General features: G+C 54.2%; 1 protein-coding gene across 1 annotated transcript; it reads left to right on the top strand.

Annotated features, from left to right (window-relative positions):
* Positions 1-418: 418 nt before the first annotated feature.
* FOXD2 (forkhead box D2) lies at positions 419-2962 on the top strand. Its single transcript, XM_030953384.1, is given in 3 exon segments — positions 419-1334; positions 1337-1386; positions 1388-2962. Coding segments are annotated over 3 exon segments (1335 nt in total). The 5' UTR covers positions 419-541; the 3' UTR covers positions 1880-2962.
* The last annotated feature ends 17901 nt before the right edge of the window (positions 2963-20863 follow it).

Here is a 20863-nt window from a genome sequence, read left to right as displayed (position 1 = left end):
TGGCAGCAGGCGCAGTGTGGCAGCGTTTCCACCGGGTCCCAGCTCGGGAGGGGTGGGGAGGGGGGAGCCGCCTTCCCCACTTCTGCCCTCCCCCCTCCCTCTTCCCCTGCCCCTCCCTTCCCCCTCCCCCTCCCTCCCCCCAACCAGACAAGGAGCCGTCACAAAACCCACTTTTCTTTTTTTTTTTTTACCTTCCCCCCCCTTTTTTTTTTTTCAATTTCTCTCTTTTTATTATCATTATCACCATTATTTATTATCGCTGCTCCCAAGCGCCCTGCCCGGCCCACGGGCGCCCCGGTCCCCCCGTCCCCGCCCCGCGCCCCCTCCGCCGCCCCTCCCTCCGCAGCCACCACCCCGCAGCCGGCAGCGCGGCCCCGCCAGCAGCGGCGCGGCGAGCGGGGCGGAGCGGAGCGGAGCGGCGGCGCCGGGGCGCGGAGTCCCAGCGGCGGCCGCAGCCCTCCGGCACGGCCCCGGGCCCATCCCGGGAGCCGCCGCTAGGTGGGAGGGGGAGCCCGGCCCCGGCCGCCCCGGCCGCACAACAATGACTTTGGGCAGCAGCGGCGGCGGCGGCTGCGGGATCATGTCCGAGCGCTCCCCGGAGGAAGAGCAGCTCTCCGAGGTGGAGGACGCGGATATCGACGTGGTGGGCCCGCCCCAGGATGGGGGCAAGTACAGCGAGGAGGAGGAGGACGACGAGGAGGACGAGGACGAGGAGGACGGCGACGAGGAGGACGGCGGCGATCCGCTGGGGCTGGCGCTGCCGCGGAGCGGGGCTGCCAAGGCGCGCATGGGGGGGTCCCCGGAGCGGCTGTCCCCCGCCGGCGGCTCGGAGCCGGCCTGCGCCCGCGGCGCCGCGCCCGGGGAGAAGGCGCCCGCGGGCGGCGGCGGCGCGGGAGGGAAGAACCCGCTGGTGAAGCCGCCCTACTCCTACATCGCCCTCATCACCATGGCCATCCTGCAGAGCCCCAAGAAGCGGCTGACGCTGAGCGAGATCTGCGAGTTCATCAGCGGGCGCTTCCCGTACTACCGGGAGAAGTTCCCCGCCTGGCAGAACAGCATCCGCCACAACCTCTCCCTCAACGACTGCTTCGTCAAGATCCCCCGGGAGCCCGGCAACCCGGGCAAGGGCAACTACTGGACGCTGGACCCCGAGTCCGCCGACATGTTCGACAACGGGAGCTTCCTGCGGCGGAGGAAGCGCTTCAAGCGGCAGCAGCAGCTGCACCCGCCGCACCCCGAGCTGCTGCTGCGGGCCGGGGCCGCCGACCCCGCCGCCTTCCTGCCCGGCTTCGCCTACGGACCTTACGGCTACAACTACGGCCTGCAGCTCCAGGGTTACCCCCACCACCACCACCACCATCCCGGTGGCGGAGGCGGCGGCGCCGCGGGAGCCTTCCCCTTCCCGGCGCCGCACTGCCCGTTACCGGCTCCGCCGCCTCCCGCCGCCGCCTCCGTGTTCTCCGCCGCCTCGGGGCTGCCCTCCTTCCTGGGCGGCGAGCTGAACTGCAGGAAGTCCTTCTACCACCCCCAGCTGAGCCCCACCGCCCTGCCCGCCGCCCTCCTCCAGACCCTCAAGCCGGACCCCTCGCCCGCCGGCGGCGGCGGCAGCGGCGGCACCAACCACCCTTCCCGGCCCTCTTTTTCCATAGACAACATCATCGGGGGGGCCGTGCCCCCGCCGCCCAGCACCAACCCCAGCGTCGCGCCCGCCGCGCCCTACCCCGCCGGCCAGGCGGGCCCCCCGGCGCAGGTCCTGGCCATGCTCAGCCCCGCCTTGGCCCCGGCACAGCCCCAGGTCAGCCTGGCACACGAGCCGCTCCTCCAGCCGGCCCAGAACTTTTCCAGTAAAATCACAACCCTCAGCAGCTGTCATTTTTAAAGTGTGCTGGGGACTGGGGAAGGGGAGGGGGATGGGGGGGAGAGTCGCGAAGCAAACGGCCCCTTTCCAGCTCTCCCCCGCTCCTCCGAAACTGCTCCCCTTCCCTCTCCCCGTGTCCCCCCCCATCTCCTCCTGTTGTGTTTTAAGGTAGGAAATATTTCTTTTTTTTTTTTTTTTTTAATTTTATTTTTACTTAATTTCCAGGCTCAGTGGCATCCAGATCTGTTTGTCTCTCTTTGCTCGGAAAAAAAATAATAATTCAACAAATCGGGAGGGCGGGAGGAGGGAAAGAATAACACGATTTGGTCCTACAAGCGCCAAAGCGTATTTATAAAGTGGCCGTAACATAAGCTGGGACCTGGGCTGCTTGAACACGCAACGTCGTGTGAGGGGCGGAGGGGGGGCATGTGAAGAACGAAGCGGTCTTAGGGTCGGAAACGTTTCCTTTGAGAGGTGCGGGTTTTCCGCGGGGATCCCCCAGATCGCCTGGGAAAGCGGCCAGGGGAGCTGCGGACGCCCCCGGTCGCAGCGAGCCCGTTCTCGTTCCTGCAAGTCTCCGTGCCGGGTGGTTTTGCCATGTGTGTCCGTCTCTCCCCTGCTCTCAAAGAAAATGTTTTAATGGTCCGATCTTATTTTTAGTTTCTTTGAAGCTTCGGGTTTGGTTTTAAAAGGCACTGTTTAAGGTTTCTTTGTTTTTAAGAAGAAGAAAAGTCGGTGAAACTCAGGACTGCGGGTTTTTTTCTTTCTTTCTTTTTTTTTTTTTCCCCAATTAGACATTCAAATGCACGTTTAAAAGAAAATCGGATCCGTCAGGAAGTTTGGAGAATTCCCATACTATTTTTTTTTAATCCCCGTTTTCCCACCCCCTCCGTGCGTGGGTTTTTTGGTGTATTGGTAATTATTTGTATATAGATTATTCGGGAGCTAATGAGAGGAGTCCAGTTAACTCTTCACTGGTTGTGCATCCGTCATATCTATTTTATTGAGAGAATCTGTGAATAATTTGATGTGGAAAAGGCAACAGAATTTTGTCCACCGTTGGTGTAAATTAATAAATGTTTGTGACCTGGTTAAAAAAAAACAAAAAACAAAACCAATCCAAATCGTTCTTTGCGATGTCCTTTGTCACGCTGAGAGTCGAGAGCCCCGCTCGGGCCTCGGGGAAGCCAGAGGCTCCCAGGCTGGGGCCGGCGGCAGGCAGGGGCTGAGCAGCCCCTCCGCGGCCGGGCGCGCAGCCTGCGCGGGGCTGCTCCGCGCCGCCCCCTGCCCAGCGCCGCGGGCTCCCACACCGCCCGGGCCCCGCTGCAGGTCCGCGGGCCGGAGAGCAAAAAGATCCCCGGATATTTTTTTTTTTTTTGGTTAATTTTATTTTTGATTCCTTGGATTTTGGTATCTCCCAGGGAAAAAAAAACCAAAAACAACCAAACAAACAAACAAACAAAAAAAAACACAAAAAAAGCCCCAAACAAAACCAAAACCAAAAAATACCCCTCGTGTTTTTAGGGGGTAGGAGGTGGCGGCCGGGAAAAAGGTTCTCCCTTTTTCACCCCCTCCCCCCCCAAACAGCTCCTTTTATTTTGTTTGGAAAAGTTGACACATGCGAAAATATTTGGAGGGTTTTCCCCCCGCATACACGTCCCCCTCGGGCCTGCAGTATCTGAATGACCGAATGAAACTTGATCTCTACCTAAATTTTGCAACAACTTACAAAGTAAATAAACATCTTAAAGCGCTCCCTTCTCTTCCAAACTTCTCTCCCCCCCACTTCCATTTTTTTTTTTTTTCAGGGACCAAACGTGGCTCTTTGGTTTGTTTGTTGGCAGGGACCCTGATCGAAAGAATCGAGGCCTTTCTGACCGGGCAGCCAGCTGAAGGTGAAGGAGAAAAAGGAAAAAAAGCTGAGCCGTGCGAGGCAGGGAGCGGGGACGGAGCCGGTGCCCGGGCACGGGGCTTTGTGCGGGGCCCTCCGGGGCTCAGGCAGGAGCAGGAGCCGGGCGGTGTGCGCCGGGGAGCAGGGGGGGATCGGCTTTTCTTTTCTCTTCCCCCACCCATCCCTTTTTTATCCCCCCTCGGCTGCCCCTGTCTGTGCCACCTCGAACCTCCGCGCAGTTTGTTGATGTTGTTCCTGAACGTGCCGCCTCCCCGCAGCGAGCGGTCTCACATCTCGCCTTCACACACATTTGCTTTTGAAAAGCGATCTTCGTGTCCGGCACTTGGTTGTCTCCCTTTCATGTCCAGCTCCTACAAAAGGGGCTACAAGACTCGACATGGGAGAAAAGAGGAGGCCAATGAATCTATTTTCCAGATTGCCAAGCACATGGTTGGAAATTGAAGGGGCTTTTGTAGCATTTCCCCTTCCTCCCTCCCTCCACTCTCCTTTTCTTTTGCTTGTGTGCAAATTGTTCAATTGCTCTGGCAGGGGTGTTCCTGACAAGCTCATTACTAGAAGGTGCCAGACCCCTCCTCTCCCTCTCCCCCGAAGTCTTTGATGAAGTTAAAATGCGCTGATAGCTGCTCTCGGGGCTATCTTTGTTCAGCCTCTTTTAATAACCGAGCCTGCTTTGAGGAGACGGGATCCGAGGGAAGAAAGCGATGTGCAGCGAGGCTGGGCGGTGGTTGTGTGCCTGGCAGAAGGGGGGCTGCTTATTTTAATATAAAGTAGGGTTTTTAAAATAATTTTTGGCTTGTTTGTTTGTGAAGCGCAGGAGGAAAAGGAGCCAATGGTGCCAGGAGCGGATAAGAAATGGCAGTGGATGCCCGGAGGGATGAAGGAGGCGTGTGGCCCCTGCAGTCCCGCCGGTGCAATGGGTTCTCCAAGTTGGTGGTCTCGGGGCTGGAAGGGAGGGAGGGGGGTCCTCTGCAGGGAAGCGGTGTTTCCCTGGAGAGCCCCCTGCCCCCACACGCTCAGGAGAGGGGGATCGGGGGGGTCTCTGCGACTGGGACACCTTTTCCCGGCTCCGCTCGCCTCCTTTCGCCTTGCGGAGTCATCGTGCAGTTTTAAGCCGCGGTGGCCGGGCAGGATTGAAGCTGACCTGACTTGGGGAGCGGGGAATCGCCCCCTTAACGTGGTACCCACGCAGGAGGGGTCGCGCTCGGACCTGCGGGGGCTGCGACTGCAAGCGCCGTCGAAGTTTTATTTTGGGGGGAAGAACCCCAAGCGTCTCTAACATTAGAATTTTCCCCATTCCCTGAATTTCCCTGAAGCTCCGCAGCTCGTTCCGTGCCCCGATCAGTCTCACGCCGCCTGCAAGTGTCTGCGTGGCTCGGGGAGCGCCCCCGGGACCCGGCTCTGCCCGTCCGCAGGAATGGGGGGGCGGCGGGGAAGGACCCGGGGGTCTCCTCTGGGTCCGGAATGCCCTGGCCGGGCTCGGCTCGGAGGTTTCACGAGAAATTTCGCCTCGGCTAGGCGGGACGGATAATGGCCCCTAATTACGGGGCTGGCTGGCTCCGCGGCCCCGATCTTCACGGGACGTTATTTTTAAGCGTTCAGCGAGGATCATTTTTCACGCCTCGCTGCCTAAAGGAGGGTTTTATTTATTTATTGGAGGGGAGGCGAGGAGGACACCAGCAATAACCGAGCACTGAAAGGAAAATAATTAGCAGTCGCTGCTTGGGAGTCCCTGGCCAAAAAGGCGACTTAGCATTTCCCTTTTCCTCCCCTCCCGTGCGTAGGCTCTGTAGCCCAGGTTTTCGGGGCTGCTTTCGGGAGTTGGTTTTGTCAGTACTAAACCCCGGGCAAAGCCCTCCAGGAGCCCGATCCTTTTCTGCACGTTTGGGGTTTTGTTTTTTTTTTTTCCACTTCTTCCTTTCGGGTCGGCGGCTGTTTCCGAGTAGGACCTGGGGGATGCAGATTTTCCTGCCTTGCTTTTGGCTTTGGTCACGCATTCATGGAGATTTTTTTTTCCCCTAATGTGCCCCCACTCCTCTGCTTTCTATATGTCAGATGAAAGGCTTGTAGCAAAACCGCGACGCTCTCTGCGTAGTTACTCCGCGGCGGATTTCCGTGTGTGCGCAGCCCGGGAGAGGCGGAAAACGGGGGATTCTCCTCGGGTTTGTCGGGGCGGGATAAAACGATCCTGCCCCGGAATATCCCCGTCGGGACCACAGCGGGAGGGCTGTGTGTGTGTAATTTCTTTCCCTGCTTTCGCTTAACTAAGCCCGTGTTAAGCGGTGCGGATCCCGAGGAGGGAAGCGAGCGGCCCTTCCCTCGCCCGCTGCGGGCTGTGGGTGCGGGACCCCGGCCCCGCTCGGCCCTCACCCCCTGCCTCTTCCCCTGGCACCTTCTGCTTTCCATTACTGCTGATTTGGAGAATTAGGAAAGGTCAAGATCTTATTCTTTTCTCCGGTAGTTTTTTTTTTTTTTCTCTTTCTAGTTTCTCGCAGCCCCGAACAAAAATAAATCATCCTGGATTATAAAAACCACCTTAAGACATCAAGAACATCTTTTCCAATAGTCTGATCCTTACTCCAGGACTGCCCTGGCCTTTCCTTGTGACTGCGCAGAAACTCCCGTTTCCACGGTGAATTTAGGATTTAATAATAACGTCCAATCTCCCCGTGCCCCAGTGCCCGACCTGAAAACATCGCCCTGCAGCATCTTCTTTCCCTCTCCATCTCTCTTTCGTTTCTTTCCTTCCCCGAGTAGAACGTAGAGAAATGAGATGATTTTAAAACAAAAAATTTTAAAAATCCCGTTTTCCGATGTGGAGAGGGCAGGGAGCTGTTGGCTCAGCCGCGGGAAAATTGCTTTGGAAATTAAATTGGTGCTTTTGAAATCTCCTAGAGATGTTCGCGGTAGGTCAAGGACCTGCGCTCGCCCCTGTGTCTGTCTGTCAGGCGAGGAGAGGGGCAGGGGCTCCGTGCTCTGCCCTCACCTCCCGGACTACGGCTCGTCTGACCTTCTTCCTCTTCGTCGCCTTTTATTTATCATCCGCTCTTTTTTCACTTTTTATTTCTCCTTTGTAATTTCCCATCTTCTTTCTTTCTTCCCTTCTTTCCATCTTTCTATAATTATTTTCCTCTTTCTCTCGTTATCTTTCATTCGCCTTTTCCTTCTTCCACTCTCTTTCCCTCTTCCACTTTCTTTCCTTTCTTTTCTTTTCTTTTCTGTTCTTTCTTTCTTTTCTTTCTTTCTTTCTTTCTTTCTTTCTTTCTTTCTTTCTTTCTTTCTTTCTTTCTTTCTTTCTTTCTTTCTTTCTTTCTTTCTTTCTTTCTTTCTTTCTTTCTTTCTTTCTTTCTTTCTTTCTTCATTTTTTCCTCTCTTCCTTCCTTTCTTCCTTCCTTTCTTCCTTTCCTTTCTTTCCTTTCTTTCTCTCTCTGTCTTTCTCTCTCTCTTTTCTCTCTTTCTTTTCTCTCTCTATTTCTCTCCTTTCCTTTTCTCATTTTCTGTCTCCCCATCCTGTTAAATTTCTTTGTGTTTTGGTTTTTCCCTCTTTCCCTTCTTTAACTATTTTATTTTGGGGTTTTTTTCTCTCTCTCTCTTCTTTTTCGTCTTTCTCCCATTTCATTTTTCTTTGCTCTCTTTTGCTCTTACCCTGTTTAACGATTTTCCTTTTTATTTTTCTATTTCTTTTGCTTCCACTCTCTTTCTCTTTCCTTTCATCTTTCTCCCTTTCTTTTTTTTCTCCATTTTCTCTCGCTGTCTCTCCTGCTTCACCCACTTCTTCTGGGGCACATCGAGGGCCGCTTTCCCACTCTGTGCAGATTCCCAGCCGTGTCCATCACTGGGAATCTCTCTCTCGGCCGCAACGAGGGGGTCTCCTCTCCTTTGAACCAGGAGCGGTTCCGGCGGCGATTCCGGGCTCAGCGCTTCCCCTGCCTGTGCCCGGAGGGCTGCGGAGCAGCTCAGGCCGAGATTTTGGAGCGGGTGCCTGGAACCCACGCCCCACACCCTTCCACGGGCCCGCCGGTGCCTTCCCCGGGGAGGTCGCTCCGGGACGCGCCGGCCCATGCGGGCTCAGCGTGTGCTGGTGCCCGCTCCCCCCTGGTCCTGTGCGGCACCAATTCGCACTTTTTAAATTTCTTAAATGAGATGTACATTGGCACCGCAAGCCCGTGGCAGCAACAGGTGACGCTGAGATCCAGGACGGGACAAAACTTGCTCGCGGCAGGGTTTTGTCCGCGCTTCTCCGATCCTTCCTCATCATTCGGATGCTAATGATATCCTCGGGTGAACGGTACCGGGATTCGCCCCGAGATGGCCCAGGAAGGGGCTCAGCCCCACTGGGCAGCCGGTACCGAGCAGCCTGGAGCCCGGCGGCCTTTCCCGGCCGCGGGCAGGCGGGATTCCTGCTTCCTAAGCGCCCTGGCTGCCCGCTTCCCTTCCCCTGGGATCCGGTGAATTAGGTTCATGAGTGAACCACATTCATCCCTCCCTGCCACTGCAGCGTGAAACCTGCCAGGGATACAATCTCCCCGATGAGAGGTCGGCAGGGAGACCCAAGGGGTGTAATGAGTTTGTCCGTCAGTCTCTCCATGGGAGACTTCGTGTCGGTGCCTTGGGATCTGTCTCTTGGCCGGTTTGGTGGTGTTTCTCCCGCCCTCGATCCTTTCTGGTCCCCGAGGCTCGGACTCCATGACGCAGGGTGGCAGAGAAGCGCTTTTCGGGGGCGTCTTTATCCATTTCATTCATATTTCGTTTTCCCTGCTATAGCTCGGCTTTTAAGTGAAATTAGATTCCTCTTTCGTCAGTACCGCGGGTTTGAAACGGCTTGAAACAACACCGGCGATTCCTTTCACTCTCTCAAAAATTCCCAGATACTTCACTTTTCCCCGCCGACGGAGGCGAGCGGAGAGCACTCGGAAAGCCCATGGATGAGCCCCCGCTCACCCCCCGCCCTCGCAAATCACTCTTCAGCAGTGAGAGAGAGCCTTCTGCGGGGCACACGATCGCCTTTCATTCCAGCTGCACTCCTTGCAAAGTCCGTGGGAATTTTCCCCCACCCGGACGAGATTAGCTGGGGGTTCCCCATAATGTCCACTCATCAGCCCTCGCCAGAGCGAGAGGGGGGACAGAGGACAAGACCTCGGGCGTGGGGACACTCCACAGCCGGGTGGGAGAGGAGCCATCCTGGGGGCCGGGCCCCGGCGGGCCGGGGATGGAGGCGCCGCCGCTCGCTCTTTAAATTGAAACAAACCAAACAGAGAAGGAAAAACTTCCCTTCTCTTGGAAGGGGCCGAAAAATTTCAGGGTTCGCGCCCCTCGCCTCGGACCGCGGCTCCCCTTCCGCAGGGTCCCCGTGAGGCGCGTAGGGGCGAGGGGAGCGAAATGGGAATCGGCTGGTGGGGCAGTGCCGACCCCCTCCCTTCGGCCTGCAGCGCCCCTGCGATCTCCTCTTTGCAGGAGAGAAACGTGGCGACAAAATAAAGGCAACAAAAGGAGCGCACAGGGCTCGGCCAGAGAGCCGGGGCCGGGCGGGATGCAGAGCCGAGCACCCACCGCCGGCCCTGGGACATGTGGGGGCAATCCCTTCCCATGGCGAGCAGAGGCTCCCAGAGGCGCTCCCCCAACGCACCTTCCCACCCCTAACCGCCTGAGATTTCACAGTGTTATTCCTAAAATGCTCTTTTCTCTTCTTCCCCCCACCCCATTTTTTTTTCTCTCTCTCTCCGATTTAATTACTTCTCTTGCAAAACCAGAGGCCGCTGCCACCTAACGCGGCACTGAAATCCACGTCTCCTCTGTGATTTACAACCCAAATCCCAATCCCATGACCTTTCTCTTCCCCCCCCCGGGTCCCCCACCCTCGGTCATGTGGGACACGAGTAAATTTATCCACCCTAGTGGAAAGGCCTCCCTTCTGCAGTTGCTCCCTAGAAGCCCGACACGTTTCACAAGGAAGATAATTTCGGTTTCCCACCTTTCTATCTCTTTCCTCCTTCTTTTTAACTCGGTTTTGATTTCGTTTTCTCCCCTGTCCCGTGAGGCTGCCATCTCTCCTCAGGCATGCTCCTACTCTGGGCATGTCTTTCAGTGAGTCCCTGCCAAGAGGGTCACTTCAGAGGGACGTTTGTGACGGCTCTTCAGCTCAGGAGATCGTCAAAAAGAACATTTCTGGCTCACTCCCGGGAGTGAGCTGAGCCCAGGCTGTGTCCCCAGCAACCTCTGCTCTCCCGGGGGGGGTCCCACACCCACGGAGCCGGACACGTGTCTGGGGACAGGGACCCCTCTCGGCCCTGCGGTAGGGACACCCACCCGCGGCCTCCTCTCCGTCTGTCCCGCGGCTCCGGCCGGTCCTTTCTCACCATCTCGGCTGCTTCTCCCCCCCACAACTCCTGTGGGGCACTGACCGCACCCTCGTGTCCCCCCGGGAACGGCGACTGCCACCCCCGCCCGCCCCGGCCGGCCCGAAGCGCAGCCCGAGCGCGTTTTCCAGCAGCAGCCAGAGGCGGGAAGCTCTGTCCAAGCTGCGGGGTGGTCCCCGCATCCCACCCTGGCCATCTCTGCCGAGATGTGGGTGGCAGCCGCAGTTGTGTGCGGGGGAGGGAGGCAGCTCCGGAGGCTCGGGCAGGCCGGGGCCAGCCGTGCCCTCAGACCCTGCAGCCCTGCCCCACCCGCCACGGGCGCTCCGAGGGGTCAGTTCGGAGCATCCCTCAGTGTGGCCCTGTCCCCGAGCGGACACTGGACGTGCTGCGAGTGTCGCTGCCGCAGCTCCGCCGTCGGGGCCGGCCGGAGGAAGCCGCTCGGCCGCCGCAAACCGCGTGTGAACCGGCTGCGGGCGGCGCCGCTTCGGGTTGCGCTGAATTCTTACCCCTCCACCCCCTTCTTTTTTTCTTTTTAATTTTTTCGGCGCTGCCAACAGCGGACACGTTTCCCTTTCTTCCCGGAGCGGGGATTTAGCCCAACCGCAGGCAGGTGTTGGGCACATTTTGGCGGAGGCAACGAAACCACGGCTCTGAGTGGAGCTGTCAGGTCTTTCCACTCTGTCCTTGCTCGGCAAACTCTCGCCCACGGGCTCACAAGGGGAAAAAAGGCGAGAAATTGATAGAATTTATTAGTTTCCCGACCTCACTGAGAGATCGGGAAAAATACTCTGGAAAGCGTCACTGAAATCCTGCAAGGCTCGATTTCAGGCGCTGCTATCAGCGGTCGACGAGGAAAAACGGACAGTATTTCTGTCTTATACGGAAATTAAACACACGGAGCCTCCCGCCAGATCCAGATAATATTATAGTCGATATTCCCAGAATTTTCCTTTTGCTTTTGCACTATGTTCCTTGCTCGCACTTATTTATGTGCCTGGGACAGAGAGCAGAGAAATATTTATCGAGAGTGAAGGGCGTCTTGTGATAATCGGAAACAGAGGTCCTTTTTAAAAACATCTTTTCTCGCCCTAAAATTCGTGGGGGAAAAAAAAAAATACGTGAAAGCACCATAGCAGAACCGATAAGAAATAATAAAGGCAAATTAATCGGAAACGAACGTTTCCCGGAAAAGCAAGAGGCGCAAAGCGGATTTCCAGCGCGGGGCCGGCCCGAGGCAGAGGCTCTCACCGCCCAACCCGCAGGTGCCTCGGCGGGGCTTTAGAACCCTTAGGTTTGTACCCTTTTCCCCGCTCCCTCCCAGTGCTCGGGGCAGGGATGGATCCCTGCTTCCCAGCCCCGGGCTCCGCTCGCCGTTCCCGCCTGGAATTTGCGCACTTGGGTCATTTTCGCCGCATTTCGGGGCTTCCCTCGGCCGCGTTCCCTGGGAAGGTTTGACACAAACCAACCTCCCGCCACACACAGTTTGTTTTCCGCTGGGTGCCCGTGTTATTTCCCGGGCTGCCCCGACGGGAAGGTGCGGAATTTTGTCGGGTTGCTGCCGGTTTTTAAAGGAGGGAGAAGAGGGGAGGGGGGCTGGGGGGGGCAGCGGCTGCCGCCTCTATTTTAATGTCATTATAGTTGCCGTGGCAACCCATTGGATCACTCCTCCTGGAATGAACCTTGTGACAATGGTTGGTTTGCGAGAAATCGGTAAATGTGCAACCGGGGGACACAGCTACATTACCGCGAACAACAGCGAGGGTTTAACATGTGACCCTTCCAATTATGCTGATGATACCTCGGTGCAGCTGCCTCCGCTGTGCCGCGAAGATGCGGCTCTCTGGGGGGGGCTGGGGAGGGTTCCCGGGGCTGTTTCAGGGCACAGCCCGGTGGGGATGGGGCCGCAGCCCGCACCGCTCCTGCACTGAGAGCGGATCAGCATCCCTGCACCGGGATGGCGAATGTGGTCACAACCACTAAAAGAAAAAAAAAAAGAAAAAGGAAAAAAAAAAGGAAGAAGAAAAAGCTTCTTCGGGGGAACATGGGGAGAGTTCAATATGTGGAGGGGCTCTGGCTGGAGGACTGTGGAATAAGGACCTGCTTTGGGGGGTGGGCAGAGACCCCCGGCCCTGGAGCACACGGTACATCTGTGGCACGGCTGCAGGAAGGAACGAACGAAACCCGCCCCCTCCCCGGAAAAAAAAAAATAGTTACAAGCCTTAAAATATGGTTCAGAGAATTACAAGTAATCAGAGCTGCGGGGGTCAGCAGTGCAAACTTTTTAAGACTAATGTTTATTTAGAAAAGTGAGTGGTGTCTGCGTTGCTTTTCTAGTGCCCCAGCACAAAAGTCCTAATGGCTTTTGCAGACTTTCCATCACAAACTCCTGCACAGGACGCAGGGACCACCGCCGAAAGCAACCCCAAGCTGTCCCTTCCTGAGGTATCATCGGCACAGGGTTTATAACCCCCTCGCCCGCCTTTCCACGAGTCAGTGACAATATTTTCTGTGCCCCCTCCTCAGTTTTGCCCCTCTTTCGCGTTAGTTTGGTGTAACCCGAACCCTCCCTAATACCGTGGAGGAGAGAAACCGGGGGATGGGAACGGCTATCCCCACCTCCCTCCGCAGCCCCGTTCAGCCCCGGACGGCTGCGGTCCTGAAAGCAACGCGGGGCTCCAGCCGAGCTGGAAACCTCGTTAGGAAGAACCCGGGGGCAGAGGCAGGAACCGGCTGGGGCGGGCTGGCCGGTGTCCTGAGAGAAGCAGAGCTGGCAAATCCATTCTCCCGTCTCATCCCTTCCAGCCGCTCTTCCGAGAGCCCAGCCACAACACCGGCCCTCGTGCAGCTTTGGGTGTCTCTGCTGAGCCCATCCCAAAACTCATCCCGTGGATAAAACACGACTGCCAGTTGGGATTTGACTGCCTTAGCAGACTCGAGGCTGCGTCTCGGGATGCTCCTTTTGTTCTCAGGACTGGAAGAATAAAAGCAGCAACTTCACACACCTCTGGGGACAATTCCCCCTCAACTTTACACAGGAGCTGGATACAGGGGAAATGCAGACCTGGAATCTCACTGGTGGCCTCAGCCCCAGATGCCTTGCAGCAGGGTGGGGGGAAATCCCGTGTTCAGTTCCTTCCCTCCTGCCCTTGACAGGTGTCAGGACCTGGGAAGGATGGGCAGGACAACAGGATGTTGTCCCCTCTCCTGTCAGCGTTCACTGCTCATCACTGAGCAACCAGAGCAGCTTTGCAGTGGGACGTGCAGGAGAGAAACAGGGTGGCAAGAGGAATGGGAAGGAAGGGGGAGAGAAGGGGGCTGGATCCTGCTCCCTTTCCAGCCAAGTGACTGTCTTGTCCTGATCCTGAAAAGGTAAGCTTGGTTTAACCCCTTCTTTGGTCTGCATAGGGGAAAATACATTGCTTAAACCTGGGAAGGCTGAACTAAAAAATGGCAGCTGAACGTGCCTCTGGAAACATGGACCTGAAGCCTGATCCTGGCTCTCCCTGTCTGAATCAAGCACAGGTGCTCAGCTCTGTCAGAACCACGTCCAGGGTTAAAGTTGTGGCTGCTGCTGCAAGGCTGAGTTTGGTGGAGGGAGGACATCATACACACTAGTGCTATTTCTAAACTGCTGAAATGTGCCTGATACTTGAGGGAAGATCATCTCCTCTCTCCCAAGGGCTTTCATTTGAAGGGCTTGACTCTGCTTTCAAGCAAGTTGATAAGACATTCTAGCCTTCTGACTCCCATTATCTCCCCGAGGGCCCTGCACCTCCTGGGGTGGTGCTGGAGCACCCAGATCAGGTCGCTGCAATTGCTCATGGAGTGGAGAACCCCCAGGCAGGACCTGGCACTTCTCTTCAGGGTTTGGAGACCTGGTGCAAAGCTGGGCAGTGAGAAGGGGCTGGGTGATAGCAGCCCCTTGCTATTCTGTATCCCCCTATCCCCCTTACAAAGCAAAAAGTGCTGGGAACACTGTTTATCCCTGAATTCGGAACATTTGGGCTGGAATCTTTTGGATGCATTTGAAGAGGGGAGGCAGGGAAGAAGGATGCAGAGAGGGGCATGAGAAGGAGAAAGAGCCACAGCCTTTCTGGCATGAAGTTGATTTGTCTGAATCCTGTCCTTTTGTGGCTGTCATCGTCCCTGTACCCAGGAGATGCTGCAGCCACGTGCAGATGAGGCTCAGCCATGCCAGAAGCATCCCACAGGTATCACAACACTGCAGCCACTTGCCTTGCCTCTCTGTTTGAACCAAAGCTGTTCTTCTCCCTGCTAGGGAAGGCTGGGAATTTCAACCAGCTTCTCCTGCAGCTGTGCTCTGCTGCCCAGGAGCTGGGCTGGAGAGGTGCATGTGCCATCAGGGGTGACAGGAGAGATGCAGCAGGGGCCAGTGGGTGCCCCAGAGAGTCCATGGGCCAGTGCAGCACAGCCCCTCCATCCCCAGGGGCTGGGGCCACTCTGATGCTCCAGTGAGGTTTTTCATCTCCCTCCTCAATGTCAGCAGAGCATGAAGGCAGGGGAGATGTCAACCCCTCTGTTAATACACGTGTTTTAAATAACTGGTATTTTTATTTCTTCCCTTCGGTGTGGTGGGCTTGGCACACATCTTTGTTTGCACAATTGTCCTGCCCACACATTCTGTTGCCCAAGTAAGGAGAAAAAGATCCAGTGTGTGATCTGGAGGTGTGCTGTGCTGGTTCTGACATGTAAATATTAATCAAGAAACAACAACAGAGAGACAAAAAATCCCTCCTACCCTTGAACCCCTTCAGATCCCTTTATTGTCCAGGCATTTGTTGCACTTGGACTGGCTTTTCACTTTCTCCTCTCAGAGAGGCTGGCTCCAGCAATGGTCCCCAGATTCCTCAGCTACATCCTACTGAGGGAAAACATTTATTGAAGTTTTCAGCTTATTAGGGAAATACATATTTCTGCTTCTTTTCCAAACTCCACTGACATATTTTCGAAGCCAGCCCTGTGTGTCAGCATGGGGCAAGGCGAGGCATCCCCTCTCTCTCCTCTTGCAGCTGTATGAACTTTGAGTACCCCAAAACACCATGGAGAGGGAATTCCTACGACCACCATGTGCTGCATTGGTGGACAAAAGCAGTGAGTATGTGTGTAGATAATTTTCCTCCATGAAGCTGTGCTTAGCTCACTCACACCTCTGAGGAAACACTGGGTACTTGGACACACATCCAGCTCCCCAGATTTCCACACCTCAGATGAACTTTGCCAGGGCAGCATTGGTGAGGTGAGAGGGCACAGGGAGGTGTCCAGTGAGAGAATTGGACAGCCTGTTTTGCATGAAGAAGATGAAATACCTTTCCCTGGGTTATCCTGTAAAACCTCTGTCATGGCTGTCACTCTGCTGGCAGGTTCTCAGGTGGTAACTACCAAGTGCTCAAGTCTGGATGTGGCCTTTAACTTCAGATGTCCTTCAGGCTTCAGCTGCCAGAGGCTGGCAGAGAGTAGCAGGGAGAGAATAATTCTGTGCTCACTGTTTCTTTTATTTTCTTTCTAAGCATCCATCCCTAGACGCTGCTGGAGGGGAGATTCTGGAGCTTTGGATGAAATCCCACAAATTTTCATGGAAGCAGAACAGCAGGAAGGCAAACAGGAAAGAAGAGGAGTAATATACTAATCTCAGGGGCACTTCTTGCATTTCTCTCTTTTCTCTGCTGCACTGTTTCCTTTTCCTCCAGCCACACACTACGGGATCACACCAAATGAATTAAGGGATTAAACCATAAGGGAGAATTAGGATCCTGCTGATTTGGAAGCAGAAAACCAGATGGGCTCATTGAACTCTAGATGATGCAAGAAAACCTTGGGTAGTGCTTTGGATGTAGGTCACAGGATGATTCAAGTTATTGGGAACCTCATCTGGTCCAACAGCCCCAAAGCAAAGTCAGCTTAGATCAGATTGCCCAGGGCTTTGTCCAGTGAAGTTCTGAATGTCCCCAAGGATGGAGATTCCCCCACATCACTGGTCCTCTGTGTTGAACCATCTTCAGAGTAAATTTCCCCCAATGTCTAATCCAAGCTTTCCCTTCTGCAATGTGTATTTGTTGCCCGTCCCTCCACATGTGTGTGTACACCAGGGGGATGTCCAGGTTCCTCAGGACCCATTCAGGGTCTGTTGTACCTCCCTTGTAAACCAGAACATTGGGCACAAATTTCCTGTCTCAGACAGAGGTTTGTGGGCCTTCTGAGCACCTTGGATTCTGCCAGTGTGAGCAGGCCTGGGTGGGAGGTGTCACCTCTCCATGGTGCATCAGTGCTGCCTTTGAATGGCTCTCACCTGTGTAACAGGGCGAGGATTTGCTGTTACCGTGACTGCAGACATCCCAAGCAGCATCCAAACATCCCTCCCATAACCCACTGTCAGGATCATCCAGGAGGTGCTGGGTCTGGAGAAAAAGGACGTGTGGAGGCCTTTGGCCTGCTGCATCCACCTGGGGAAACAAAGGCATGGATAATAAAGGTCACCTGTTCACCTTCATGGCCGACAACTGAGCCAAGAAATTCCTTCTCCCCAGTGCCCTGAGCAATCCTCCAGACTGCCTGGGGTCACACAGCATGAGGCCATGCTCAGACACAGCTTTTGGTGACAGGCGTACAGGCAGGTGGACCTCTTCCAGTACATTTTGGCAGCTGGGAATCATCTCAGTGAAAGACAGAGCTGTGACGTGCTTGGCTGTGCCTTGCAGGAGAGAAGAAAAAAAATTAAAAAAGAAAAAATAAAAGAGAAAAGACAAAAAGGAAAAAATAGTTGTCTACAACATCCCAGCCTGTCCCTGATTCTAGGAATGGATGTGAGGGCTTGTTGAGGGAAAAGGTAGCCTGACTCTGTGCAGTGAGAAAGGGAGAGGCAGAAGTCATGAAACAGGGCTCTGTTTGGACTCAAATTCGATTTGCATGGTTAAAACTTGCTGATCCCATACAAGGTTCTCCTGGCTGGGAGCTGAACTTGGTTCCACAGCCAAGCTTTCTTCTTTTCCAGAGAGTTCAGCATAAATCAGACTTTCACAGCCGTCTTTGAGTGCAAGGAGCAAGAAATCACGTTTTGTCTCCTGTCCAGAAACTCTGGGAGAAAGGAGCTGTCAGAAACCCAGGAACCAGCCCAGATCTGCTGACATGTGCTCTGTGAATCCTTCTGCCTGGCAATGCCCTCACCCATCTGCAGTCACAGCTCCCTCAGCTCCCATGTGCTGCTTTTCCCAGACGAGATCCCAGCCAGGCTCCTGACACCCAAGTGGAGCTGTGCCCTGAGCAAGGGGTACCAAGCCAAAACATCTTTTGGGCTGGGTTACACTCTGCCCTGCATCTCAGCCAAGCCATTAAGAGGGTTTTAAAACAGATCCAGACCTGGTGTGGTGCCGTGTTGTGACCATTTACACTCCCCTGGGGTAATATTTTTAGGGTCTTTTTTCCCCCTAAAGGATCAGCCCAGAGAAGTCACCCTTCCATGTGCTTTTCTAACTCCCTTGTCACTAGTCTCACTATGAATTATTTTCTGAATATTTAGGTAGAATTTCTCTTGCTGTACCTTTTGCTTCCATGAGGAGATGGCAGCTCCATTGTCTCCTTGTTCTCTGACTGAACAAACCCATCTCTCTCCACATCTTCCAGCTTGGCAAAGTACTTCTGATTTTCCTTGTACAGTTTCCTAAGCATTTGAGGGAGAAGGGCAAGTTTCCACAAACACTGCATGGGTCATGTCCATCTGAGCATTTCCTGGCAGGAAGGGAGGCTTGGGTGGAGGTGGCTGCAGAAATCCTACCAACACCTGCAGTGGACCAAAAGCTCCACTGCTGATCCTGCTGAAACAGAGGGTTAAAGCCTCTCTGCTAGAGCCACTCCCTGCTAGTGAGATCCATGCAGTCCATTAAAATTAGGGATCTTATTATGGGCTATATAAAAAAGGTAAAGAGGAAATGAGAACCTTATGAAGGGTTTCTTATGTGTGCAGATGGCAAGGGCATCTGAGGCTAAGAAAGCCTTTCCAACAGGCTTTTTCCAAACAGAAATGCTTACTTTACAGGGTTTCCTCTCTTTTAAAAAGAGATAAATAGATACAGAAATATCTATTCTGCACAATTCCTACTTGATAACCAGCCACACTGTCCTTGGGATGGAGAAACAGACCCTAACCCACATCATGCTCTGTCCTGGTTTCAGCTGGGACAGAGTTAATTTTGTTCCTAGTAGCTGGTGCAGTGCTGTGTTTTGGATTTAGTATGAGAATAATGTTGATAACACACTGCTGTTTTAGCTGTTGCTAAGTAGTGCTTACCCCAAGTCAAGGACTTTTCAGTTTCCCATGCTCTGCCAGCGTGGAGGTGCACGAGGAGCTGTGAGGGAGCATGGCCAGGACAGCTGACCCCAAGTGACCCAAGGGATAATCCATACCATAGATCATCATACTTGGTACATAAACAGGGGGGAGTTGGCCAGGAGCCACTTATTACTGCTTGGGGATGGGATGGTGAGCAATTGTCATGCATCACTTGTTTTTCTTGGGTTTTAGTCCTCTCTCTTTTTGTTATCTCCATTACTATTATTAATTATTTAATATTATACAGTAACTAATTTTGATTATTAAACTGTTCTCAGCCCATGGGTTTTACTTTTTTCTAATTCTCATCCCTACCCCACTGGGGTGAGGGATACTGAGCAACAATCTCCATGGTACTTAGCTGTCTGCTGGAGTTAAACCAAGACATGTTCTCAGGAGAAGAGTCTCCTTTTCCCCTAGCACCAAATTCAGCTTTCAGATGCACTTGTAGGTCATACTCAGCTCTCTCCTGAAGCAGAAGGAGCATACTGTGTTTGCTGCCTCCTGCAGCCTGACTGAGGACTGGGAACACATCCACCAGCACACAGGAGTTATTTGAGTCTATTGAATAGCATCAGGAGCACGGAGAGCTGGCCAAAACTGGGAGTTCAACCTTCCAGCAGTGGCCACTACTCTGCCTCTGTTGCAAAGCAGCAGAAACCAGGGACCTCAAGCATGAATGGACTTCGTGTCTGTAGCAGAACCAGAGACCCTCAGAGTCTGGGCATCTATTTGCTTGGTCTAACCACCTCCTGGGACATTTTTAACCTGTCTCATCCTGTTCCCACATGCATGGCTGTCCTGTCACACAGCAATGCCAGAATGGGAAAAGGTCCCAGAGCTGCTCTCTGAACCTGCGGGATCCTGTGGGAACCCTTGGCTGCTGCCTTAGGTCCTTTAGGGCCCCAAAAACCAAGCAGAGACAGTAAGCATCCTTGGAGCAGGATTCTTATTTATACAGAAGTATAATCTCTCTCTAAAGGTGTTGTAGGAGAGTGATTCACATCCCCCAGTGCAGGCTGAGAGCTGAAGCACAGTGAGGCTAAGTGCCACGAGCAGGGTTGGGCACATAACCTGTGGCAGAGCAAGAACAGCAGCCCAGCAGTGTTGTGAGCCCCTGCCACCTCTGCTTGTCACCACTGCTCAGTGTCAGAGCTGTGGCCACCTTGCCTCCTGCCCACCCAGCCAGGCAGCCCACTCCTTTCTCCTTCAGACTCTTAAAATAAGACTCGCAAAGCCTCGAGCGTGGTTTCGATTTCATTAATAAATCCCTGCTTGCACTTGAAGCTGCTGTGCCTTTTAAAACATCATCCATGGCTCTGGTTACACTCCTGATGAAAGCAGGCATGGCCCTATTAGTTTTCATGGCAAACAGCACTGCCACGTCCTGAGATCCTTTAGGCACTTGCTGTAACCCAAGTTTCACAGGAAAGGGAGGGGGCAAAAAAGGCATCTTGAAAGGCAGTGTCCTTCTCCTTCCCTGCACACCGAGGGCACTGCACACTTGAACCCCTCTCAGAATCAGCTTTCATTAATCAGGACCATTTTAAAAATAGTTTTAATTATTTTTAAGTTGCTACCAACAATTACCTGCTGGCTCTGCAACTCCCACCTGATGCCTGTGTCCCTCCAGCCCGGGGATGGGGCTGTACCAAGGGGCAGGAATGGGCATGGGGTGTGGAGAAAGGAAACAGGAGCTGCTTCAGCAGTGAGCAGCAACAGCTGCTCTGGAGTGCAGTCTCCTCTTCATGGCTCAGAGAAGAGGGAGCTGGGGAGCAGAGTTAAATTAAGTGTCCACAGCCAACCAGTGTGAAAAACCCACCCCATGGCAACAGGTTTGCTCTGGGTCATGAATCCCAGATTTGCAGATGGGTTAATTGAGGCACAAAGAATTTAATGCTCGCTAGCGCTACAGGATGGGGAGGACAAGGGGAACTGTTCCAAAACTGCTGAAGTGAGTTTCCAAATGCCTTCAGCTTTGCTCTGTCCCTTAGGCAATGCTTGGAGAGCTTTGTGGAAGTGAGTTTGCAGCAAAAGCAGAGAAACCGTGCTCTAACAGGCCAGCAGGAAACCAGCACAGAGATGCAGGAGCGTGGCAGAGATAAAGGAAATAGAAAAGGAAAAGGGAAAGGGGGAAGGAAAGGGAAACTGACAGAAGGAAAAAGACATTAAGAAAAAAGAGAATAATGAAATGAGAAAAAAGGTGAGAATAAGGAGAAGAGAGGGAGGAAAGCAAGGAAGCCCCTTTGCATCTCCTGAAGCAGACAGGTGCTGAGGGCCATGATCCCTCCCTCCTGCCCTGGATCACACATCTCCACCTGTGTCCCAGCATGTTCCCTGCCCCACAGAAGTGCTGGCTGCCCTGCCCACCCCAGAGCTAAGCCTGGCAGCTGTCA

The sequence above is a fragment of the Camarhynchus parvulus genome, chromosome 8 (assembly GCF_901933205.1).
Source record: "Camarhynchus parvulus chromosome 8, STF_HiC, whole genome shotgun sequence".
NCBI classification, from domain to species: domain Eukaryota; kingdom Metazoa; phylum Chordata; class Aves; order Passeriformes; family Thraupidae; genus Camarhynchus; species Camarhynchus parvulus.
This window is presented reverse-complemented; position numbering and strand designations above follow the sequence as displayed.